Source organism: Simochromis diagramma, unplaced genomic scaffold, assembly GCF_900408965.1.
Source record: "Simochromis diagramma unplaced genomic scaffold, fSimDia1.1 OVJJ01000565.1, whole genome shotgun sequence".
Taxonomy (NCBI): Eukaryota; Metazoa; Chordata; class Actinopteri; order Cichliformes; family Cichlidae; genus Simochromis; species Simochromis diagramma.
In genome coordinates this window covers 460,661-487,500 of record NW_024387304.1, presented here as the reverse complement: position 1 = coordinate 487,500, position 26,840 = coordinate 460,661, and the positions used below count along the sequence as shown (strand labels likewise).

Sequence of the window (26,840 nt, the reverse complement as noted above, 5' to 3'; positions counted from 1 at the left end):
TTCTAATACTGATGTTTTACAGCTTTTTATAGTTTCATATTTGTATGAGTCAAATGTGATATTGTATGTTTGGCAGCATACTGCACGAGCACCCACCTTATCTGGGCGTGGTTAAGAAGCCACTTGTCATAACTGCCTTTCATAGCCAAGCACACCAAGCAGTTTTAAAATTACCAGCACGTTTGTAGAGTTACTGAAGTTGGGCTAGCTGGTATATAATGATGTGCTACGCGATCGCTAGCGACACAGCTATGTTAGCATAACATAAACAGTGAAGCTGGAGGAGGAACACTAACACTTTCCCACTTATAAAAGTTAACGTGAAGGTTCCTGATAGTTAGAGACAAATGCAATCGCATGGCAGGATGCTGTAAACGGACCAAACTTCAGTCAGGAGAACAACTGAGATAATCCATCCACAATACGAGGTTAGTCATTAATATACTGCAACAACACGGGAATAGAGCAGCTGCCAGAGAATTCAACATTAATGAATCAATGGTACAGAAGTGGAGGAAGCAAGAAGAATGAGTTTAATAAAGTTTGATTTATCTGACTGCTTTGTTTCGCTTAATGTGCCTTATAATCCCGTGCACCTTATGGTCCGAAAAATACGTACTGCACACTGCAGTTTAATGTTGCAAAGCACCTCTTTTTAACTTCAGTGGATATTATACATGGTTATGCTCAGGATATGTCAGCCCATTTCTACTGGAAATGCCTTTTGGTTAAACTTTCAGCAAGGAATTTGCATTTGCACTGTTACATTTTTATAAAGCTTTAATGTACATAAAAAACAGCTCCTTGTTTAAGTGAAAATAAATGGAAGGTTGTCTTTTTGCGCTAGTAATGTTGTGGAGTTGTATTTTGTCTCGCATCAATTATATCGTCAGTTATATCGTTATCGCAAATTTTCAAATATATATCGTGATAAATATTTTTGGCCATATCGCCCTGCTCTAGTAGTTACTTTAACTTGTACTTGTGCCTGTGATGATGTGTTATCAGTGCAAAGTGCTTTTGACTTGTTTGCATTTGTCTTTGTATAAACGCGTCCCCCGACTGAAGCACAAGACCTGTTGCAGCTCTTCTGCAGTCTTTTGTAATTACAGTAAGGAATAAAAGTAAAAGCACTTCTCTGCGTTCTTGTTCTTTACACAAACAAAGCAGTATTGTTTAAGTACAACTGCAAATGTTACCTTGGGCAATAACAATTTCATTTCAGTGTTAGTTGCCATCTAAAACCTATATTAATCTAAAATTGTATCTTTGTCAAGGTTACAGTTAGTTTCTTTTACCTGTAGCATAATTTTAAATCACGTACTCATCCTGAATCTGGATTTACGGGCTTCCTCCTCATTTGTTTGTTTCAGCTGGGGCTCTCATCTCTTTTTGCCTATATTTGTCCTTTGGAAGCAACTATACTGCAGGATTAACAGCTTGTGAATGGCAACAGTGCTGTCACATCCAATTATCCAGCATTTTATGGTCAGTGACAGTGTTGTTCAGGACCTGTCTGCATCTAGGTTTCCAAAAAGTAGCAGACAGCAGGATATCAGTGCGACTTCTTTCTCCTTGGCGCATGCTGATGGTAGCTGTGCTGTGACAAACAGAGGTGGTGAAGAGCACAAACAGCCAACCAGAGCAGAGAAAGGGCACAAATCCTATTTTCTTTATTCCTGTTGTTCACAGTCTGCATCTTCTTGTCTATGAGCTCACTAACAGCTGGCATGATGTCATCAAGTCTGATGACTCTTTACCTTCTGTGTGTGTGTGTGTGTGTGTGTGTGTGTGTGTGTGTGTGTGTGTGTGTGTGTGTGAATGCATGTACACCACGTGTGTCTGGTTGGTGTGCCCACTCATTGCGGTTAATGAGAGGGCTTTTGCTGGTGAGGCCAGCAAAAGTCAACCAATTAAGCTGACTTCCATGTGTAGCATAACATTCGCTGCCCCCTCACAGTTTCAAAAATGCACACACACACACACACACACACACACACACACACACACACACACACACACACACACACACACACACACACACACACACACACACACACACACTCTAACTTTTCACAGTCTATTTTCCCCTCTTTTTAATTACACCATCTCATACAGATTTATTTAATTTATGCATTTCATTTGACTATACATGCAGAAGAGTGGATACAGCTTAACTACAGTCTCAGAGTATAATTACATTTTCTCTATTGGATAGAAACAGAGATAGTGGAGAAACCACTGTGCTAATAGCACTGTAGAACTTCTCTCAGGGTTCTTTACCATCACATCCAAACTAAAATACATGTTGTGTGTGCCTCTGTCTGCTAGTCATTACGTGTCTTTACCGTTTGGCCTGCTGTCAGTGTCAGGTGAGACGCGTCCATGTCTGTTTACTCTGGCTACACAACTCAGTGTGCAATGAGTCTATGAGTCTGTGGAGCTCGATGATGGTGATGCTTAGAGGAGTTGTTGAGGATTTCACTAACACTGCTGTTTTTGCATACGACACACACAAGACTACTCACACTGTTAGCCAGTGTTAGTAGTACTAGGGCTGGGCCATATCATACCGTTCACGGTAATACCAGTATAATGTTGGGCAATGATAGGAAAATGAAACATGGCGATAGAATATGGGTAAAACACGCATGCGCAGTGCCTTTGTTTACATACGCACACGGTGGAAAAAGCATGGCGGCGACGCAGAATGAGAAGAGCGAAAGCGGATCATTGAATGAAACCATGAACCAGAACTGGTTTGTAAAAATGCTGCAGCTTCAGTGGTGTGGAACTGGTTTAGCTTCGTCCGTCAGATACACAACAAAGCACTATTTTTGGTAGAGCATGCTAGCGGGCCGTCGTTATTACCGTGTTGTTTGGAAAATACGGCGCACTTAAAATCAATCCTTTGATTTTTCTGAAAGTCGACAGAGCCCCTTATAATCCTGTGTTCCTTATGTATGAATTCTGGTTGTGTTTACTGACCTCGAAACGATTTTATGTGCACGGCGCTCGAAAATCTGTCAAATGTTTCAGTACGACTTTGCTGAGCTACGAAGCCGCACACCTCGATGGATTGTCGGAGCATTACGGCTATCGTAGGCGGAGCCTCACGGAGTGATACGTACTGTGCTTCAACATAATGTGTAATGTGTTAGTCCCCATAGGGAAATAGTTCCTCTGCATTTAACCCATTCACCCAGTGAAGCAGTGGGCAGCCACCAATGCAGCGCCCGGGGAGCAATATTACCGTATTGTGTGTGTATGACCTCTTTTTAAGTTTTGTGGATATTATACATGGTTACGCTGAGGATATGTCGGCCAGTTTCCACTGGAAATGCCTTTTGGTTAAACTGTCAGCGAGGAGTTTGCACTGTTAAATTTTTATATAACTTTAATGCACATAAAAAAACAGCTGCTTGTTTAAGTGTTTGATGGAGTTTTTTTTGGGGGAGAAGGGAGCCGGAGGTTGACAGACGGATTGGGGCTGCAGCTGCAGTGATGCAGACGCTGCACCGGTCCGTCGTGGTGAAGAGGGAGCTGAGTGTAAAAGCGAAGCTCTCAATTTACCGGTCGATCTACGTCCCTACCCTCACCTATGGCCACGAGCTGTGGGTAGTGACCGAAAGAACGAGATCGCGGTTACAAGCGGCAGAAATGAGCTTCCTCCGAAGGGTGGCTGGCCTCTCCCTTAGAGATAGGGTGAGAAGTTCGGCCATCCGGGAGGAGCTCAGAGTAGAGCCGCTGCTGCTCCACATCGAAAGGAGCCAGTTAAGGTAGTTCGGGCATCTGACAAGGATGCCCCCTGGGTGAGGTGTTCCGGGCATGTCCCACCGGAAGGAGCCCCCGGGGTGAACCCAGGACACGCTGGAGAGATTATATCTCGCCTTGGTGTTCCTGCGGATAAGATAGAGGAGGTGAGGGAGAGGGAGGTCTGGGCTGCTCTGCTTAGGCTGCTGCCCCCGCGACCCGGCCCCGGATAAAGTGGAAGAAGATGGATGGATGTTTTTTTTGCACTAATAAAGTTGTGGAGTTGTAAAGTATTTTGTCTTGTGTCAATTATATCGTCAGTTATATCGTTATCGCAAATTTTCAAATGTATATCGTGATAAATATTTTTGGCCACATGGCCCTGCTCTACTATAGAGCGGCACATTTGTTTGCAGCAGTCTGCATTTTTCTGTGTCTCACTGAGGCACTTAGAACCATTTTCTGAAATGCAGTCGGTGTGTGCCACCACAAGGCCTCGGTGCTTACATACATATTTTTCTGAGCACCTTGGACACACACATGCACACACACAAACACACACACAGAGTGGAAAATATATTAGATGGGAAGACGTGCATGTAGACAGTATAAAGGAGAAAAGGAAGTGGAGAGGGGAGCGATTGAAGAGAACAAAGGAGAAAGGTGAGCAACAGGGGAAGAGAAAGAGAGTGGACGGAAACAGATTAGTGACCTAAATCACAGCAGCGTCCCTCTCAGGTACATTAGTGTGTCTGCATGTGTGCGCATCTTTGTCCTCTTGAGTGCACGTAGGTGTGTCGGGTATGTGGGACAGCGAGCAGATATGTGTGTGCACATAATACAGTTCAAATTTGGTTTGTGTACTGCAGTCACCATATTGCAGCGTAAACAAAAGCTGTGTGTAGTGCGTGCATTTTGTGTGTGTGTGTTCGATCACTAAGCGTTACAATAAGAAGTGTGTGTGTAAGTGAAAACTATGTGCTGTTGTCACTGGCTGGTACCAAACTTACTCGCCGTTGAATCTAATTGTTAAAATTGTAATTGATGCCCAGTGCTGGTCAATTATTGGAGATAAATGACTTTCAGGACCACGCCTCCAAACACGCCTCCAAACACGCCCCTTCCTGTTCTTCTCTATATATGACCCCCTGGTTCTCCCCCAGTGCGAACACCTTTCGAGCTCTTTAATACAGTTTATCTTACAAGAGTAACATCATCTTACTCCTCCTTCCCTTTGCTTGCAATCGCGCTCTTGTCCGTCACCACATCAGACGAAGAACTGCACAGCTCTGCTTCATCGGTTTCCCTCCAGGCAATCCAAGAAACCCAAACACTCTGAACGTCACGGCGGCGCCGGTCATCATGGGAAACTTTCTAGCAGTCGTCTCACCAGCCGACAACCCGGTCTGCCACGTCGATCCATCCAGTCATCTTCTCTCTGCTTAATCCAGTTATGCAGTAACTCCGGCCGCTCGCCACCTCCGCGAAATTCAGCAACATCACAGCTCCACTCACAGGGCTCTGAAACAGGCCCGCAGGCCCGGCGAGTTAGCCGCAAAGCCAGTGCTGGACTCAGAAGCCACGCTGCTCCCACACAGCTATAATACCTTTTAGTACTATTGTTTTTTTAGCTTGTAATTCATGATGTAATTCACAAATTGCTCCTGCTGTGTCGTCCGACTAAAGCTTGCTTTGCCGTCTCGTAATCGTGGACCAAATGAATTCGTATTAGGCCCCTGCAATAAAACAACACTGATAACTGTCTCAGAATGACTTTTCTTCAAGAGCATGTGACAATATAAAGTCCAGAGATGGAACATGAATGGAACTCGCTCCATTCATGTTTTGGCTGACAGTACAAAAGCACAATGCCAGTAGCAGCATGCCGAACCACACGTGTGGCTGCGATAGAGTTACAGCTACGTCACGTTAACCTCACCTGACACCCCAACAGACTTTTGTGAAAAGAAGTGTCAGAGGAATTCAGCAGTGTGGAGATAATACACCACAAAAGCTTTTTTCTGAAGTCCCATCCATGCAGAGCGTGCAGTGCAGCACTTTCTCCTGTGCAGCAGGACGTGAGGACAGAGACATGACAACAGCCTGCTTTACTGCAGGAACACATCAACATGCTGATTCCTTGCCAACAATATGAAATGGGTTGACTCTACAAAAGGAAATGATGCAATCTGATTCTTAGAGATTTTATTTTCTATTAAGCTTCCTGCTCCTTCTGACTGCATCACTCATTCAGAACTGACCAAAGACATTTGTTGCTGTTCAGAATTCAATTTTCAGGTCAGTGGAATACACACGTTAATATATAACCATCGAATATGTCAAGTATCAGTTATCCCATTGATTCATAATAAGAAATACTTTTGTCATACTAGTGGTAAATGGTCTGTATTTGTATAGCGCTTTACTTGGTCATCCACAGTCATCCACAAACACACACTGGTGATGGCAGCTACATGTAGCCACAGCCACCCTGGGGCGCACTGACAGAGGCGAGGCTGCCGGACACTGGCGCCACCGGGCCCTCTGACCACCAACAGTAGGCAACGGGTGAAGCGTCTTGCCCAAGGACACAACGACCGAGACTGTCGGAGCCGGGGCTCGAACCGGCAACTTTCCGATTACAAGACGAACGCCCAACTCTTGAGCCACGATCGCCCAGTGCCCAGTTACTAATGGACAATAATAAATATTCAAAGGAGAAAAAAACACGTCTTTCAAAAGAAACTGCTCACTGGTTTCTATCTGAGAAAGTTCAACCCCCCGAGCCTTTGATTGTATGTATGTTACATATTAAATTTAGCTTTTCAAAGAAAACGTTTTCTTAAATGCAAAACTTTATAACCGTGCTCCAGCTTTGGTGTATCATATTCAAGCACATTTGTGTGTTTCTGTGTGTTACTGTGTGAGTTTGCGTGTCAGGCTTTAAAGGCGCAGTGAAGGCTGCAGTGAAGAGAAGCAGCACATCAGCGTTCTGAGGTTTGCTTTGATTCAAAGTTTCTGTGCTGCTCGAAACAGACGTCACGATGATGTAGATGTTCATTAATATTAATAATAATTCTCTGTCCAACACAGCAACACTCAGGTCCATTTTTCAATATTAATGCAATTTAATTAATACAGAATTTTATATGATTTCACTTTCAATTTGAGAAATGTTACAAAAGTCTTCAAACAAAGTCAAATATAAAACAAAGTATGGTCTATTACACCGCATGCCCTGACTTTAAATTCAAACTTGTGTTTTGAAATTCTCACTTTTTCTTTTGTACTTTAGACTCAACCCCGTCCGTATCGTCACGCGGTGTCATTTAGACGCGGTCAGATTGAGCTCACCTCTGGAAGCTTCCGTCGGTGTAAAACAAACGCGTGTTGCTGGTGTTTCTGTTTAAGTCTGCGTGGGCTTCATGTTGTCAGACTTTTTGTTCACACGCGTCTCATAAATACGTTTGTGTTACAGGTCAGATTTTTAGTCGCGCACGTGGGTGAAACGTTTCCATGGTGACAGTGGGGCGTTGCGCAGCCGTGCGTTACACGAAGCGTCGGAGCCCTGTATGTGTGTACATTACATTTATGATCGACATCCTCTGACAACAACACGTTTGGAGTAAAAAGGAAGCTTGAAGCAGAAATCAGGCATCCAGCCCCGATTCATATTCATTCAGTGAAGCTTAGAAACTTAGTGTTTGGAGAATAAGAAATAACAGGAAGCAGGAAACCAGTCCGCTGCAAACAGTATCTCGTTCTATATTCACCTCCTCTGTACTCTCCTCCCTCGCATACACAGACTGTTCGCTAGACAGTGGTAACACAGGTAAACAACACTGCTGTTAAAAATATACCGCTCTGTACACGTGCATCTGAAACGCTGTGTTACTCTTTAATGAGCAATCAGAGTTTGGCTCATAAGTGTGTGTCAGCACGAGTAGCTGACAGATGATGTGATGAAACATCAGAAGGAGAGACAGAGACAGGTTACTGCACAAAGAAATACAAGGAAGCACAAGAGCAGAGGAAGCTGTGACACGTCCTGCTGACTGCAGCCGAGTCCACTAAAGTAGTCCTGTGCAGGAACACGAACCAAAGACAGCAAATGCTATCCAGTATGCAGAATTTGACATCACCAGCCTGAAGTCTGAGTCAGCTTGTGTCAGATGATAGCGCTGTGTGAATTCTTCTGCGTCCATCCATGTTCCCCTAAACCTTTTAACCAGTGCTGTTTCATTTAAATGCCAGATCAAAACGAACTAACAGTAAAAACACTGAAAGAAAAGGGAAAGAAAAACACGTTTGTTTACTTTTGGCTTATTACTGCGACTCTTCTGTTGCAAACGAGCATCTGTCTGCTTTCTATCAGTGAGATTGTAGCAGGCAGCACGACATCACTCGTATCCTGCTTGTCTTTACCAGACCATAGCGCACTGGCAATATTACTGATCACTGCTAAAATAAGCTTTGATCTGGCTACAAGCTGAGTGCTCACGTTTACTCCTTGTGAGACCGTGCACAGCCTCAGTTTATTCGGTGGGGCTGTCTCGGCCATTCAAGGCTTAAATCTAAAGGCGGCCATGCTCTCCCCCTCTGGGAGTCCTCTCGTCTCCGTTGGCCAGCCTGTGAACATGTCGTTTGCACTGTGACTTCATTCACTTCCTGAAACATTTTTATTAGCATGCACTTATGTGATGTCCCGCTCTCCCAGTGCTCTTCTCATCATCGCTCCGTACTTTCTAATTATCTTCTAATTGCTTATGTATCCATTTTTAATTGGATCCAATCAAATACAATGTCTTCCTCTTCCTGTTTCTTAAGCATTATTCTGTTTCATTTAGATGTAAACTGCTGCCTTAGCAAGTGCTGTCTAAATAAAGTTGCATTTTGCTCACGTGTGAACAAGTGCTAAATGTTTTTGTTTTGATGTTGCCATGCTTCACGTGTGATCGCTCACAGCACTTCAGAGGTGCCGTCCTAAGCATCGCATTAAGAACCAACAGCATAGCGGTCAGGGGTGATGATGTTTTGGTTCGTCAGTAGTCCGTGTCCAGTCAGCTTATGTTTTGGGAGTGGCTGCACGATGTCAGTGTGGGTTGTCAGGTCTCATCTGTACACACTGCTGTGCTGCAGACGTGTCTGATTAATTCCTTCATTTCTGGACCTCTAAAATCACAGTTCAGTTTTCTGATATTTTCATCTCAAGGCTCAAGAGCCTCAGCAAATTAGAAACAACAGCAGTGACACGGGAACCTCGTGCAAACGTATCTGACAGCTTTATAGCTGTGCTTCAGCAAGGATTATGTCAGTTGTCCATCTCTGCCAGCTCTGGAAGCCAAATTGCTTGTAAGTAGAAGAATCCTGAAGCAGTGCCAAGATCATTTGAACCAGTTGCCATGTTTTTACCTGTTCGTCTAGCTACTGCAGTTCTGTCCAGTTTAGAAGGGGCATTTATTATAATGAAAATGAAAATTTAGAAGGCCATCTTTATTTGAAATGTCAGGTGTGGGGAGTCAGATAGAATCGGTGGGGCTGGAGGCTTACACAGCTGAGATCACGATGAAAAAGAAAGACGTTTTTTCTCTGTGTGTCAGTCGTCACTGTTTCTCCCCATCAGTCTGAACAAGCACATCTGTGCAGCTGCTAGCCTCACTGAGCACAGTTCCCAGGAAACGGAGGAGAAATGATGGAAGGACAGTCAAGCAGAGACAAGAGAGAAAAAGCATGAGAACGGGAGAATCGGAGAGAGCAGTCCAACCACCAGATCGGGATCAGATTTTAATCCCTCAATTAGGCCGAGTGAATAGAGCGATGTTCCTTGATGCCCTCCGCTCACCCTCTGCGTCCAGCTCGGTCTAGCTTTTCTTCTCTCTCCTTCATTAGTTCTGTAGCATGGACCCAGGAAGCCTCGTATTTTCCTTTAATTTGTCACATGCTGTGAAAGAGTATTTTCCTTCTTAATGGGTGACATTACAGTGCAAGCAATGACAGAGGAAGACATGCGGCTAGCGAGAAGTGAGCATTAACAAAAGATTTTGTCAGTGTTGTCTATCCATAAAACAGACATCTGTATTGAGAGCTACATATCCTCAACAGAGGAAGAAGACAGTGTACCACAAAGACAAAGATTTGTGCCTGAGTTTGATGTGACATATCTCCAACACACAGCAAGAGAAAGGAGCACACCTTATCTGTCTAACCAGCTATCCATCTTCTTCCTTTTATCCAGTTCAAGCTTGCAAAGGGCAGGAGCCTATCTCAGCTGTCAGAGGGCCATCACAGAGAGACACACAGTCACTCATATACCAGGCCAATTTAGAACCAGTTAACCTAACACAGGTACTCTGGTTTCCTCCCAAAGACACAGACGTGGAGAACATGCAGACACTCCTTTCTTGTTTATATTCCACAAAGCATATTTTTCTCAACTTCTTATCATCCTCCAGTTTGCTGGGGAATCACTTTTTAAATATAGGTTTAACAAATCAAGTCTCCTACAAGCTAACCTTATCACTAACAGTAAAGGGTGACCTGGAACCTGGCTGTGTGGTCATTTTCACAGGAGGGAAAAGATGGAGCAGTGGGTGGTGCACAGTGCTTCGTGTACACAAAACTGCACAAACACTGCAGCAGTAGATTTCTATGTGAATTGACAGCAAGGTCAGCATTGCCATTTTTAATTGCTGACCCACTTGACTGAGTTAAGCATGTTCTTGTTGTCCGACACATACAGAGATGACCATGGAGGTAAGGAGGAGTGATTTATAATAGAGTGACAGTGGCATCACTCAGCACCACCAGAAAAAATGTACTTTTTTAAATCTTTTGACTTTTTTTAATGCACCATTAGGCACGGTGGGGTAAACGCTGCCTGCATGTCTGCAGGGTGCATCGGGTCATGTTCATTCGGTCTTGACACAAAGTGAATCGGAAAGAAACCAATGAAAACAGGAGAGACGTTGTGCAATGCCTCTATGTTCAACAATAGATCCACATCCTCTGTGTGAACGTGCAGCAACAAGCTGGTGTTTAGCTTTTGTTCAACAAATCTCTTACCCTTGAACTGTAAGGCGTGGTTTAGACCTCTGTGGGGAATCCTTTTAGAGCAGAGGTGTCAAACTTACGGCCCGCGGGCCAAATGTGGCCGACAATATAACTATGTCAGTTATTAATGGCCCGTCACGATGTGATGCCCTGCTGAGAATCCATGGGACTTTATTTTGACCATGCAGCCAATCGCATGCAAAAACAGAGTGAGATCATGCTATTGTGAAAAAAGGAAGACATCTAGTGTAGTGGTACAGGCCGGTTCACAGAGAGACGGATTTAAATGCAGGCGTGTCAGGAAAAAGTGAAGAAATGAGTGAAAATATGAAATGAGCAACATCTGGCTGCATGTCAGTGATACTGGAGACCGAGTGCAGGATTTCTAGAATCAGGAGCTGGCCAAAGCACCCGTTTTTATTTTCAGCCTTTTTCCACTGTGGAGGACAAAAGGTTTCAGACCTGCCCAGCACGAGTGTGCTCTCGCTAGTAGTGGTACGTTCATAAAAGTAAGACTTTACACTGAATAAAAAATGCTTCCTTGTAAAATACTAAATGTACAGTTCAGTGTTGCCTACGACATAAAATAAACTATATGCAAAGTGTCTTTGAATGGCAGAGATGCAGCACAAAGCCTTGGGTCGGTGTCTAAATGAGTCTCACCTGGCACCGTGCACAAACAAGCACTAGCATGGATTTTGGACTTTTAACAGCATTTTCACAGGTTTTTCAGCTCCCTCATGGCCGTTCACTCTAGTAATGGTAATTAGTAATAATGCAATAATTGATTAAATGACAGAAACGTTTCTGTTTTTCACTTCCTGCTCTAGAAATGTCTGTTTTTGTGGCTACAGTTTAAAAAACAGAAAATCAAAACAAATGTGGGCAATGAGCTACCAGAGGTTTGTCTGTCATTTTACACAATTATTCCTTCCAGAGAGTCGTGCTGACAGACTCACTGCTGGTAAATGCTGAACCTTATCCTGAAGATCTTTAAACCTGAATGGGAGGCAGAGCCTTCAGCTTCCAGGTCCACTCGCCATGTGTTTACACACCGCTCTGCATTTAATCGTTAGTTATTATCAATATCTGGCCACAGTGTGTCTTTGCTCTGTCTCCTCCCCTCACCCCAACAGGTCGTGGACAATAGCCATCCCTGGTTGTGCTGGGGGCTTCTTCCTGTTAAAAGGGAGCTTTTCCTTCCCACCGTCACCAAAGCGCTTGCTCAGTTGTTGGGCTTCTCTCTCGTTTCTCTGCATTATTGTAGGGACTTCACCTTCCAAAGCACCTTGAGGCAACTGTTGTAGTAATTTGGCACCATATAAATACAACTGAATTAGATTGATAGTGTATAGTGCACACACACATAAAAATATATTTGGGTCTGTGTGTGTTTGGAGGAGGTGAAGAGAAACGGTGAATCAGAGGTGAGCACAGTGAATATTCACCAGTATAATCAGCACAAACTGGCACGTGTCACAGTGAAAGCGTTTCGCTCCAGTCAGGATGATTATGAATTAGTGAAATGCAGACGATTATTGCAACTGGTGATCCGCATTTTACCATCTGTTCTACGTTGTTTCACACACAGACACACACAAAGTGGTAGTACTGTATGTGTTATATGCATGTGAGCAAACACACACAGGCAGGATGCTCCGATACAAGCACGGGCCAGACAGCTGTACACGCACACTGAGAGATTAACGCTGTCATTGACAGATGATTTCATTTGGTCAGTGAACAGAGCAGCGACACAGCAGCTGAGCAGAACATTAATCCAGCACAAACTCATTACATTTGCAGAGTTTCAAATGTTCTAATCCACAACACCTCTGTGTATCATATACTGTGCATTCATTTACTAGGAGAACATTTTTTGGAATATGTGCTTTTGACTGATGGTTAATAAAGCATATTTAAAGTGGTGATCAGGCTGTGACTTCTTCACATCATTATTTATCATTCAGTTAATGACTCTTTGCAGATACTTGTGAGTGCACTTGTTCCCTGCTCGAGTCCAAATGTCAGATTGGCTAGTAACGTTGTTGACACCTAAAATGATAAATGCTGCATTGGCATGTTGACAAAAGTCCAAACAGTAGGAATCAGAATCTGCTTCCTTAGGGGTGGTAACTGGAGCAGACACACACACTGCAGGGCACACAGCTCAGTTTTAGGGCTTTCAAAGCCCTAATATATTTAAAGAAATATTTAAAGCTTCAACATGTGTGGGGACGCAGATGTAAGACAGCTGGTATCCAAACATTTGTTGTTAACTTGCATGTCTCAGTTTCAAGAGTGAAGTAGTTGTAAATTTGAGACATCTTGCTTTTGAATATTTAAGGGACAGAAGCAGATTTAGAGCCGTCCCGAGGATAGTTGTTCCCAGTGTTGTTTGTTAGGATTAGAGGAGAACTGATACAGTCTCACAGTAACCTGTAATAATTATTATTATACAAGTAGTTTTGTGTGACTTCAGTTTGGGGAAGTGTTTGGATAACAGAGTAATACACTTCAAAGCAGGTTCATCCGTACTGTGCTGGACGGTGGACAGTTGTCTCTCTGAAACACAGCAAGGACTCTTCAGCAGATCACTGCTCAGGGAAGCTGCTTCACTTAAAGACTGGCCCTGTTTGCTTCTGTGCTAGTGACATCAGCAGGTACTTACACGGTAGCCTTTGTATTTCATTCTCTGCTGCTTTTGGTATGACAGACGAGGCAGACTAAGACCAAAGAGGATACTCCGTCTTCTTGTAAGGCAGCAAATGACACACAAGAGAAACTCCTCTCAGCGGGTCACTGTCAGCCGTAAGTGAAAAGCAGAACAGCCACTCAAGACAAACAGGAAGTGTGTGACTCTTCATAAGTGTGTGTTTAGTTTTTGTCTGTGTAAGCTGGTATTTCTCCGTGGGGACGTTTTCATTTGACAGTATGACAGGCGCCTCTGCTTTTCTGCACCAGGTTACACACACGTGCACAAAAGCACACACGCTTCACTTGTCTGTGTGCAACAAGAAGCAAACATCTCCTGGCCCTGGGTGCAGCTGGCTGCTCCTAACAGCTACATCAGAGATATAGTCAGGGCTGCACATCAGTGGTCCGCAGGTGCGCATGCGCAAACGCGTGTTGCAGCTTCATGTCTGGTGCGCGTCTTTTATTTTGACAGCGCATGCGCGCCTGCGGACCACTGATGTGCAGCCCTGACTATAGGCTTGATCTAAAACTGTGACGTGAACGCAGCACGCAGGCTGTAACAGCTGGGTGCTAAAGTGTGAGAATGGGATAAACCAGCACACGAGTCTTGACTTACATGATATCATACGATGTGAAGTGAAGAACAGTATAAGCTACTCAGAGATGTTACATTACTGAGTCGTCACTGCGTCGCAGCAGCACACAGCAGTCACTCGACACTCTACGTGTTGCTGTCATTGCTTTTTTCTGCTATCACATAGAAATCATCCAACACACATGTTGATTTGCCTGATACACAACACCATGTCAGCTTGAGGCACTGGGACGAGAGGGGATTTTCTGTCCTGTAAGGTCAGCAAATGACACACACACACACACACACACACACACACACACACACACACACACACACACACACACACACACACACACACACACAGTGAGAGAGGGAAACTTGCCTTGGAGGTCCCTGTCAGCTGTCAAGGTAAAAGCAAAGCAGGCACTCAAGACAAAAGCGAAGCGTTGGCCTCTGTGTTCACGCAGTGTGGGTGACCTGGTTTGTCTGGTTTACCTTCAGTGCTCTATATCCACTAATGCCACTGGCCAGTGTAGACTGTACACTGGCTTTGTGTCCTTCAATATGATGTGACAAGAGCTCAAAGTTAGTATAGAGGAAAAATCATTTCAGTCACATCTTTGGGTGCAAAGTGCGCTTGTTCGATTTGATCGCTGTAGTGGAGACATGCAGCACAGGCCACAGGTCACTGCCTTGTGCTTACCCACTGAGTGAAGCTGGCGCCTGCGTTCGTTCATGTTTCAGGTTATCTGCGGTTCATTTTCAGTGCACCTTTAAAGCATTGTTCGATTTGAACCCACTGGTTTCATTTGTTGGTCAGAGGAAAACACAAAACTTCTTCTCATTCTGGATGCCTGCACAGTGCAGAAGGACAAATTCTTCAGCACCACAGGGGCTTGGATCCACTCCCTGGCTGCAGTGCTTCTCTTCGGTCGAGCACTCAAATTACGTTTTGGCCAAAGACATTTATGGCTTAAAGGCCAACTTATTTTTGGATATTTTTTGGATTCAATGGTCGACTGTTTTCAGCCGTAATGTAGAGCAAGTTACTCTTTCAACATCAACATGACTCTTCTACTTCTACCCAGTGACTGCATCAGTCTCAGCTGACTGCAGGTTTCCCCAACCTGATAAACAGTACATTTGCACAATGACTGACACTAGCCAACTGGATGAACAATGGGCTATGAGGTCAGTGTGTTGCTCATTAATATGCAAATATGCAAATGACCATGCATACTAATGAGGTCGGGGAAACCTGCAGTCAGCTGAGAAGTCACTTGGATGATGATGAAACGCTACGTCCAGATGAACAGGATCCAGCTTTTGGGATTTACTTACCTGGATGACTGAGCATGTGTACCTATGTACTAGGATGTCAGAGAGTAGCTGAGCCCCTGTGTGACTGTGCTGGGTCGCTGTGCGACTGCATCCATGAGGGGTGCACGTTAATATAACTTGGCATGCTTTGGATTTTGAGGTGATTATCTTTGATAATCGCTGACATGAAGCTATTGTGCAGCTGAGCTGAAAGTTAAGAGACAGCACAGTTGAAAAGAATTATGCATTTTTTGTTGTCAACCATATGAGAGCAACTGGTTTCAGCCTGTGGATGGAGCCTTCCTTTGTGAAGTTTTTCCTTTTTTGTTTGGTTTTCAGGAGAGTTTTGATCCACCTGAGCCTCATTGCCATGGTGACGAAGAAAACAATTACAAATCGTTAATTTAAAAAGGCAGTTATTAACTAAACTACTCCAGAAACAACAAGAACATAGTATTGTGACGTAAATCTCACCAGTTTACATTTCCCAGTCTGCCTCGGAGAGACTGGTAAGTGTTTGGTTGTGCGGTTGCTCCGTGTGTCTGTGGAAAGAGACGGCAACATATTGCTCTTTGTTTCGTGGTACCCTATGGATAGGCCTAATTTATACCCCACACACACATCATTCCTCCAAAGGCCACATGAGCAAAACCTCTGCTGCCAGGGGACGGACGTCATACGTGTGCGTGCGTCCGTACTGTGCGTATTTGTGTCGGCTGATTATACACTGGAGTATTTGATGGAAATATTATGACTAGTCTAAATTTCCTTTCCTTTCTAACATGAAAGTGCTACACAAAGCAGCGCTGCTTCTATATGTCACAGAACACACAGCAGCTTATGTTCGGTCACTGTAGCACAAATCAGTTTGTTGACACCAAACCTAATGTTTGTTCAGCCTAGTGTTTGTGGGTTTCTGCTGTTTTTCTGTTGTTGTTTGTTTGTTTTGTTACATTGTAGCTGAGGTCTTTCTGCCTTGCCCAGCACAGAGTGGATTTGCACCAGCTCATCGTCATCTATAACCAAAGGCTGACACCATCTCACAAACTTGCACAACAGAGAGACAGAGACACAGGGAGGCAGATCGACCTGCACTCGTTTTACTGACTGACCAAAGTTGCTGTAAGAAAAGAAGAATTCAAATTTGTCTCGTTTTGTCTGAACCTCACATCTCAGTGGCTGTGGGAAAGGTGCACAAAGGTTTTATTTAAATAGTGAGTCTGTGTATAGATAGATATGCTTATGTGATGTTTAGGCATAGCTCTTTATCTAGTTAACATGTGTGTGATGTCCTTGCTTAACCCAACTGTAATGATTCCACTTCCTGTATTTCACACTGTGAGTGGTCGTACTGTGGGAAGTGCCTTCAGATTTTCTGCTCAGGTTAGTGTTGGCTCTATATTAAGTATAACAGTATAGAGAACTATCTGATTTTTGTGAAGTAGCTCCAGGCCACATGTTCTGTGGAGTACTGCAGCCGTCCAATCAGCCTTTCAGACACAGCTCATTTCTCATCACTGTGTAAAACACTGCTAGCTCTTACATGAAACACAGCACTGTATGGTCTTATAATCAAAATAACTTTTATGCAGTATAGCATATAAAGTAATAAATGCATTTGGAGCCCACATATTGAAGTTTGGTTAAAGCAGTGGACACTGATTAGCTGGAGTTACTATATTGCACTTGATGCTTGCAGCATGATGGCATTAACTGTTTAATGGACGTAAGTAGTTCATGCCTTTTTATGCGCATTCCCTTTTTTTCACTGCTTCTTTGAACCGTAGGACAGAAGGACATCGACTTTAAACAGTTTATAATCAGGTATAGTTGCTTTGTGCTGCACCCATGCTCTGTTTGACCCTTGTTTGCCTTTTGCCTCAGGCTAATAATAGGGGATTATCGGGTCTTTGGGGTCTCGCTCCAATACTGTAGCCTTTACCTAACAATAGAATTTGTCTTTAGATGATAATCAAATTGGTACGCAGCTAGTTTTCACACGCTCACTTGCAGCCTGCAGATGTGCTGTCCACTGCCTTCAGAGTTTTAACCTTTTAAAATACGATGACAAATAAACAAAAATTATAAAATAAATAAATAAATTGAAATTGAATTTAACAACAAAATGAATTTACATTTATTTCGAATGATAGACAGAAAACAAAAGTCTAAAACTAAAGTTAGGTCCATAACAACAACGACGTCCTCAAAATGGTGAGCCCTGCACTTTTATTTTGAAAATTCATTTAATGGGTCATTGTCATGCCTGACGACTGTCCCACGTTCCGTGTTCTGGCTGTGTTCGTCTCTGTTATCTTCCAACGGTACATGTCGTGGCCCGCTGGACCCTCAGTGTGGTGAGGTCATCCTGCAGCTTTAGCAGAAGTACGTATAATGTTTCCAGCTCCATGCGTGGCTGTAGAAACAGTGTTCTTTGGGTCATACTCAGCTCTGCTTCCAAACACAGCAGATTGAGTTGATGCTGAAAAGCTGAGCATTCAACCTATCAAGATTTCAACGTATCACAGGCCAGGGTGAAACATTGTGATATGATGCTGTTAGTGGAGACTGTGGCCTTTGGTGAATTATATACAGTTCTTATCCAATGAATAAAAGACTTTCCAAAACCATGAACCATGAAAAGGAAGACCAAAAGGCCTTTTCTGCATCTCGTCTGTTGCTTTAGCGTTGCGCCGCGGTGCCAGGCTAATGAGGTTGAATAACCTTCTAAATGTATTAGTAGAACGTCTGCCTTTGACGAACCCTGTTTGGTCGTTATGACTTATTCAGGGACTGTTTCTAACGAAGATGCAAGTGACTTAGGGATAACTTTAATGTGGGTATTGACAGAGGTCGGTAGGTAGAGTAGGGTCTTTATCTGGTTTTAGTCAAAGTGTTATTGCAGCTGTGTTAATATGGGAAGGAAGCAGGCTGTTATGTTTTATTACTGCGACTGTTCTGACGAATCATAGAGTAAGAAATGGAGATCCATCAGAGCCCAGCGCCTTGTTTGGCATTCAGATTAAGGCACCATGTAGCTCATTGGTGGTTCAACACTACTCTGTGTCTTCTTTAGATGGTGAATGATGAGTGAATGTCTTCTGAATTAGGCTTATTTTCAGTAGATGTAGACGGTATCATTCAGTTCCTGTTACCTTGAAGTTTGTTTGCACTGTTTTGTTTGTTGGCTGATTGTATTGGAAATTGTTATGTAGCAGATATTCTGTTTGTTGTTATGATAAAATATTATCAGCTGTAATTTTGTGTTTTGTAATTCTCTCGACGTTTGTTTTTTTGGGCTTGTCGTCGCTCTTAGTTGCTTCATTTTTTCTTTAATATTGCATTCCAGTTTTCTTCCTGTTTTTTCTTCTAAGGCTACTGCGATATGATTTTTCACCAAGCTTCTTGCTGATTGTCTCGTAGGCCCGTCCAGCCTCATGCATTTCTACAGTCTTGTCCCCGATGTCGGCTCTTAGGTCCTGCCCATGCAGCTTCAGGGGTTGGAATGGAAGTAACTGATGAGTTTAGGTTGACTATTTGTAATTGATCTGTGAGAGTGAGAATATTCGATGGGTTGTAACTGAATACTTATTTGACTCAATGACAGGTAGGGCTGCACGATTTTGCATAAAATGAGAATCACGATTTTTTGGCTTAGAATTGAGATCACGATTCTCTTTTCCAGTATAAATATTTATTGCACTTATTAACTGCACATCAACTTCGTAACAGTTGAGACTGAACATAAAAACAATAAATAAACATAAAAACAACAAATGTCTCACGTTTTGTTGTTGTCCTGCTTGAAATTCCGTCTCCACCGTTGCTGGACGCTGCGTGTATAGAGCAGGTAGTGCAACAATAGAAAAATAGTTGCGGGACGGCACTGTGTAGCGTTTGTCTAGGGTGTTGATCATTCTCCTAAATCCCTCGTTTTGCACAGTGTTGATGGGAGCCATATCTTTGGTCAGGTGATAAGTGATAGCCTTCGTAGTTTCTTTGTGCCTGCGGGAGGTCGACGGGTATAGGGAAGCGCTGTATGAGGTTCCCGTTATTGATGTTTGGGTGGTTGACCGGGACGGATTTTCTCCTGTCACTTTCTCCTCATCCCTGACGTGCTCTCCGTGGTTTTTTCCCTGCTAATTTTAGCATCACACGGCACAGCTTCTGTATCACGTGGTATAAGGCTCCGCCCTTGTCATTTGTTGAGCAGGAAGAGTGAGCGCTTGTTTTCATGCAGATTACGTCCCGGATCAAAATGCGGTACAATCGTCGTCTTTTTTCTCTCTCTTTTTTTTAAATCGTTGTCATTTGGAAATGAGATTGCACATCAGTATGAATCGTGATCGTGATTTTCTAACGATTAATCGTCCAGCCCTAATGACAGGTAAATCAATGTATGACAATCGTCTAAGGAGCTTGGAAAGAAAAGCATCTGGATTTCTTTAAGTTGCTGGAAGACGTTTCACCTCTCTCATCCAAGAAGCTTCTTCAGTTCTGAAGCTGCTCAGATGAGACTACGATGACCTGGATGACTGAGAACCTTCACGTACAGCCAAACAAATCTTTTTCCTCCCACTGTACGAACAGTTGCAGAAACTGTTGGTGAATACGTTAAAATAAATATTGTGTCTTACATAATATACCGAGTTCCTCCACAGGCAGATTTAGTCTCGGGTGAGACACAGTGTTACAGTTCTCGTGACACAGAAGAGCTTCCTTACCAGGCCAGGACTCAAGTCTGTCTGCACCTGCAGGCCAGTGGCCACTTTGAAAGGTGATGATGTGCACATCCTGGACAGGGAGGAAGGCTGGTGGGGATGGGGAGTCGAGGAGGGCATTTCTGTATCGAAGCTCAACCATCATGAGCTGAGCTCACAGCCCATTGTTAGTGTTGATCGTTGTGCAGCTGTGCTGTTTATAAGGTGGGAAATCTTAAGAAAGGTGAATTGCAGTCAGTGCCAAACAAGACTGCAGCTTTGTTTCTGCAAATAAGCAAACACTGAGTTTGTATTTCTCTTTAATGTGAGAGTGAGATTTAGAAATAAACACATTTGTGTCTGAATAGCCAGAAATGTTTTAATGAAGGGTGCTTTTGTCGTTTTACATACACGTTTGAATGGATTCCAAATGTGGACGAGTTCTCTGTTTGAATGAAACACACAGACAGACCTCCAAACACTAATGTGTACACACCCAAGCAGAAGTCACTAAATGCCAAAGTTACCAAACGGATGCACAGCTGGTTTTGAGACTGGTCTCGAGCAGGCGCAGCACCGGAGCCTTTGTTACGTGGTGCTGAGCCTGACCGTCCTGTTTAATCACCTCAGTGAAGCGACGCTGCACATGAGCTCCTTAATTGTTGCTGCTCACATATTCTTACAACAGAACTGATGAATTTTAAGATCACTTGTATTTGTTGTTTTACTGTGTAGTACAAAGACACACAGCTGTCAGTGTGTTTTATGTGTGTAACACAGCATCAGCGAGCGTCACCATACTTCATTGCTCAGCTGTTTCTTTTTCAAAGATGTTACTTTTGTTCATTCTCCACATTCATCATCCTTTTTTCTTTCATGTGGTCTTTCATAGGTTCTCCCATGCCCTCCCCCTCCTGCCCATCTGTCATTGACCAATCACATCCACAGTCAGCTAATCCCCACGACAACCCGCTGTTAGCCAACATACCTGAGCCTAACTCAGAGGAAGAGGAGGAGGAGGAAGAGGAGTATGCTGCTCGGTTGTACTTAGCCGTAACATATGGTAAAGAGACTTTAGACTTTTTTTAAAGACATGCACTCATTTTGGATTCAGCATGTGAGCTGCAGCTGGTTATTGGGATGACTGTGGAGCGACTCCCAGGGTAACAGGCTTGGTGGAAGTTAGTCGTGCTTTCTCCTTGTATGTTTTTATCATCAAGCCTCTGTACCTGAACATTAATCTGCTGTCACAGAGCGGCTGACGGATTGTATTAACACAAAAGACAGCATGTAGATTTGGGAGTGTGGCGAAAGGTCACTAATCTCTAAATGACAAGTGGTAAATATAACGATGACTGCTGTTTTCTTGTTTGACTGTGTCAAACACACACATTTAAAATGGGACTTTTATTTTGTTCTTCAGAATACGTTGTCACATCCTTTCTACTTCTTATACAAGCAGTGTGACTAAACAAACGTTAAATGTCCCAATAACACTACAGGACCCAAATACCTGTACATTAGACCAAAAATGTTTCTTTATTATTTGATTGCTACAACAATCAAATATCATTTAGCAGGTATTTGATTGTAATAGCTCTGGGCATGGCTTTTATCACTCTTATCTGATAAAGTCCCTGCCCCCAGTGTGTTTCTGTAGCTGATGTGATAGGATAGGCTCGGTTGGATGTTTTTAAACTGGAAACTGAGACACAGCACAGAAAAAAAAAGCTGCTTAGATCCAAAACTTTGGACTCTTGTCACAACTGTAGAGAAACAAAGGCTACTACACCTCACTGATGACAGCTTCTTTCTGTTTAAAATTTGATTGAAACGTATTTCTCGATAAAATCCATTTGATGACGGAGCTTCTCCTGGTGTCTCTCCACATGTTTGTGCTAGTATTAGCATGAAGCTAATAGTCTGGCTGCAGCTGATCCAAGATATGTTTGCCTGTGGATAGTGACGAGCACCAGATGCTGAGTTGTTTTGACTGGGCAATGGCCCCTTATTGAGTTGGTCATAGTTGGGAGTTTGATAGGAAACAGACTGTGATAGTCTGAAGATAGTTCTTATCTTCAGACTATCACAGTTACTCAGACTACACCAGGAGGGGCCGCGAAAGGGGGGAAATCAAGAGGAAAAATACCTGGAAGGAAAGAAGGTGAGAAAGAGACATGAGTGTGAGAGAAACAGAGAACTAGTCATCTCCTTATATATGCATCATCTAAACATGATCAGAAACAGCACGACGTAGGCTCGTGTAATGACTGCAGGTCTGTGTGCTCCTCCTTTACCAGTGTAGATGAGGTCCAAGCTAATTAATCAATACTCAGTAAAACGTCTTAAGATATTACTATCTCCACTTCTGCTTTTAACAAAGTATGTGCTTATTTCTTTATTTGGTCTTTAGCTGATATTTTCTTGCACACACAGACACAGATATGCACTAATGTGGAAGCCAGCCTTTTATTTCTTTAACCTTCCCTTGCAACAGAAAGAAGCTCGAGAAAGCATTGAAAAATATTTGTGTTGGATGTCAGTCGAATACTGAAGCATCATAAAGAGTGGGAAATAACACCTGTTCAGTTTAGAAAGTCTGCCTCAGCGAAAAATTCAAAAAGTTGAAAGCTACGTCGGGCCCATAAATATCATACATTTACATTTTTAAAGACAAGCTTTGTTTTACTCATTTTACATTACATATCAGCCCCCACCCGTCTCTATATTTGGTTAGGAAAATGGGAAAGAGGTGCAGTGCTTTAACATGTAAAACCCTACATGCAAACACACTAGAACAGGCAAAAGCATCGTTTGGACAATTTTATTGAGCTTTCAGGGAACTGTTGTTATGAACTTACATAAATAAAACTGAATTGAACTGAATTTTCCAGGCTTTTTGAAGGGCATCCCAAAGTTTTCCAGCTTTTGTTTTCATTGCCTGTGGATCCCAACTTAATCCTTCAATAAGGTTGGGGCCTGGGCTCGTAGGAGGCCAGTCTAACTGATAATGTTGCAGTGAGTGATTTTCTATCAGCTATCCATGTCAGTGTATTTGTGATCGTTTTCATGCTGAACAGTGAACCTGCAATATGACACTTTCCATGTTTCCGTGCTGCATGGTGGCTCCAAATCTGATGGCATTCATTGTTTTGCCAAACTCCCCAACACCACTGGCTGAGACGTAGCCTGAAACAATGACAGCTTCCACTGTATTTTATAGATGCCTGTAGACTCTCTGCTGACCTCCTCCATACATGTTGACAACAACTTCAGATTTAGATTCATCACTCCAGAAGCCCTGAATGATTGAACCAACTGTACCTGTAACATGTAAATGTTTTTAATTTCAAATTGTTTTAATTGCATTGATGAATCTTATGTACTTTACTGTTTCCTTTCCAACTAAGTTGATTGTGGAATGTCTGGGAAGGGGGAAATTTCATGACCTGACTTGTTGCAACGGGATCCCATTACAGCATAGAACAATCCATTCTTTCTGTAAAGGCAGACTTGCTGTGTGATTTTATGCACCTGCAGCAAGTGGATTGAAAGCACTGATTTCAAAGATTAGGCCCATACTTTTGTTTCTGTGGTGTAACAATGCAGCCAGACACTCGACTTCAAAGTCTTCACACAAAAAATAAATCGTTCCAAATAGAATTCTGTTACCAACACGTTCTCACTCCCAAAGCGTAACATTTTACACTAGGTGACAAATCGTTGATATATTACACTTCCGTGCACCCAACACGTCCTTAAATTACGAGATCGGAAACATGAGGAAACATGAGAACCGTTTGGAATGAATCTACACATGTGCGTTTGTTTTACTTCAATCGCGTTGTCTAACGGCGTTAAAATGCTGGTTAAGGTTAGGGTCAGGGCTGGAACGTGTTTTACCACGGGAGCCTCATTCTACTGGATTTCATCCATAACCCGGCGCTAGCATAAGAACGTGGAAGGTCACCTTTCACGTTCCTCAGGAACGCCGCGGGTATGTTACACCTCGGGAGTGAGAATAATAACTTAAAGTTTGATACTATCAAAAATCCCAATAACAACTGAAAACACTGACAATCATCCTTAGAAGAACAGAACATGTGGGACTAATGAAGGCTTATCTTATCTTATCTTTACAATGTGAAGAACAAAGAACACACTGTGTGTCCACTTCACCGGGCTCCATTTCAAATGTCATTTTTAAAAGGAGAGAAACCAGTTTAAAAATGAGTGCCATTTGTTTTAAGGCAACTTAGCAGCTCATCGTTCTTCCACACGCTGGTATTTTGGCATCAGAGGGCAACAGACAAGCGTTCTTCACCAGCCGGCCTAAATCTCCTCAGACAGGAAAAAGCAACATAGAAAATGGAAAGTTTGTCCGCAAATGATGGGATGACTCCAAATCTTATCGACAGCGTCTACACTGAAAGCAAAAGGGAGGTCAGACCAAGGCGGGGGAGGAACGTGAATAACACTTAGTGCTTTTTACTTGAGGACCAAATAGGCAATTCTCCTCAACACCAGAAACAATCAATGAGCCACTGAAAGAAAGAGATGGAGGAAGGAGAGGGCACGAAATACTTCTCAACACCAGACCTAATCGATGATGCCAGCGGAAAGAAGGGATGAAGAAAAGCAGGGACAACAGCAGAAAACTTTTTTGACATAAGAATGAATCAATTAGATTTAAACAGAGAAAAATAGACCGAGAGAAAATATTTGAGAAGAGACGAGACTGAATGATTGATCAGGCTAATGAACCTCAGACTAGTAGCTGGTGGCTGGGGTTTAAACCGCGCGCACACACACACACACACACACACACACACACACATACACGCACACACACATACACGCACACACACACACACACACACACACACACACACACACACACACACACACACAGAAAATCCTTGTCTGAGGCTGATGGCAGAATGGAGCCACTTAAGTAAATCAAACTGTTGTAGCAGGCTCCACACAAAGAGAGAAGAAGACAGAGAGAGGGAGACAAAGAGATAAAGTGGAGGAGAGTCATAAGATAGAGAGCTGAAAGAAAGAGTGTGTCACGCAAGTGCACTATCCAGACTATGAAATGATGTACTGCAACATTTTGTTTTGAGGATTTAACTCGGATTGTAATTCATGGCGTTTCTTTCCGATTCATCTTCACCCTTGTCTCTCCTTGCTCTGCTGTTTTCTGGCTTCTTACAGGACTTATTGGAAATGCTCTCTTATAAATAAAGGGCAGCTAGTGGAGTTAGTTAACCTGCGATCCTACTTGTCTGTAGGTGGGAATGTGGGTGTGAATGGTTGTCTGTGTTAGCCCTGCAACAGACTGGCGAACTGAACTGGATAAGTGAATAAAGATGGATGGAGAGAGTCAAGCTGAACACATGTACAACCCTAGTCATAAAAAAGTTGATGCTTTATAAAATGTAAATAAAGCGTTGCTTTGCAAATTTGTGGACCGAAACCAAGAAAATGAAATGAAGCTCAGCACCAGGTGAAAAAGGCTCTCATGCTGAAATGAGGTCTGCAAAGACGAGTGGTCACAGACACAGCTGTGCCAGAAGCTGGTTGATGGTTACCACGAGGTGCAAATTATTAAGGGACATGTAACCAGATGTTAAATGAGGTGTGTTCACGGCGCATCTGGCAGGCAGTCAAAGTCCTTCACTTATTCCACATGTTGTCATGTTAAAAGCTTTAATCCAAAATTGATTAAATTCAAAATTCATCTTACAAAATCTACAAATAGAAAATATAACATGTACATTCACAGCATCTGAGCTCAATGTCAAAATTGAGCTCAGGTCCATCCAGTTTCCACCGACCATCTCGTGTTATTTCAAGCGGCACTCACCTGTCTACATTAGATCCTACAGTTGACAGCACATGTCAGAGCACGAACCACATCATGAAGTCGGAGGAATGATCTGTAGACCTCTGAGACAGGTTTATGCTGAGGCACAGATCTGGGGAAGGGCAAAGACACATTTCTGCAGCATTAAAGGTTCATGTCTGTTTTTTATCTCAATCATTCCACCCCAGAAGAAGAACAACTCAAAGCAATGATCACAAGATGATGAGTGTTTGAGCATTCATGATCAAAATATAACAAAGGTTACTGCTAGTAACAAAGTAGCTAAAGCTACCATTTAAAACTGGTTCTTTGCAAAGTTGTCTGTTAAGTATAGAAACAATACTGAGAGTTTAGTGCTTTTCATTTTTTACCAGGGCTGGACTGAAAATGAAATGAACAATTCTTCAGACAGGCTGGAGATTTATTGTTCAGGGCTGTGTGTAAAAAATTATAGAAATGAAAGAGACGTTGAGAGAAAGTGGAGAAAGTGGAGGGTGCAGGAAAAAAGAAAACTCGACAGGCGTGGAGGAATTAAGGCAAAGTGAAAGGAGAACGAAGAGAGAAAGCATGGGTCGTGTTCCCTCAGCAGCACTCTGACACTGTTCTAACAGTTCTAGAAAGAACCCAAATATGTTGTTCTGTAGACTGTAGCTATCATTTTGTCAGACTTTTACTTGTATTGGCACTTGTGCAGAGATTTTAGGAATAATAAAGTTCGTAATATGACTTCTCTAGATCTCTTATTGCTTAATTTCCAGCTAAAACACTGTTTCTTCTTGTTGACTTGGCCTTTTGCCCTCTAATGAACCACAGCGCTGAATCCTGGAAATCAGAACTCTGTCTGTTTATGGTTTCCCATTTCTACCAATCAAAG

General features: G+C 43.0%; 1 protein-coding gene across 5 annotated transcripts in view; it reads left to right on the top strand.

The window, feature by feature from the left end:
• The window catches only part of LOC120716630 (teneurin-3), an 840,982-nt gene that overhangs the window by 671,424 nt on the left and 142,718 nt on the right, over positions 1 to 26,840 (top strand). For 3 of the 5 annotated variants that reach the window (XM_040004185.1, XM_040004186.1, XM_040004187.1), the window contains one exon: positions 20,990 to 21,160. The exons of the other annotated variants lie outside the window; for them this stretch is intronic. In XM_040004185.1, the coding sequence (XP_039860119.1) occupies positions 20,990 to 21,160 (171 nt within the window). The remainder of the gene's footprint in view (positions 1 to 20,989; positions 21,161 to 26,840) is intronic. 5 annotated transcript variants of the gene reach the window in all.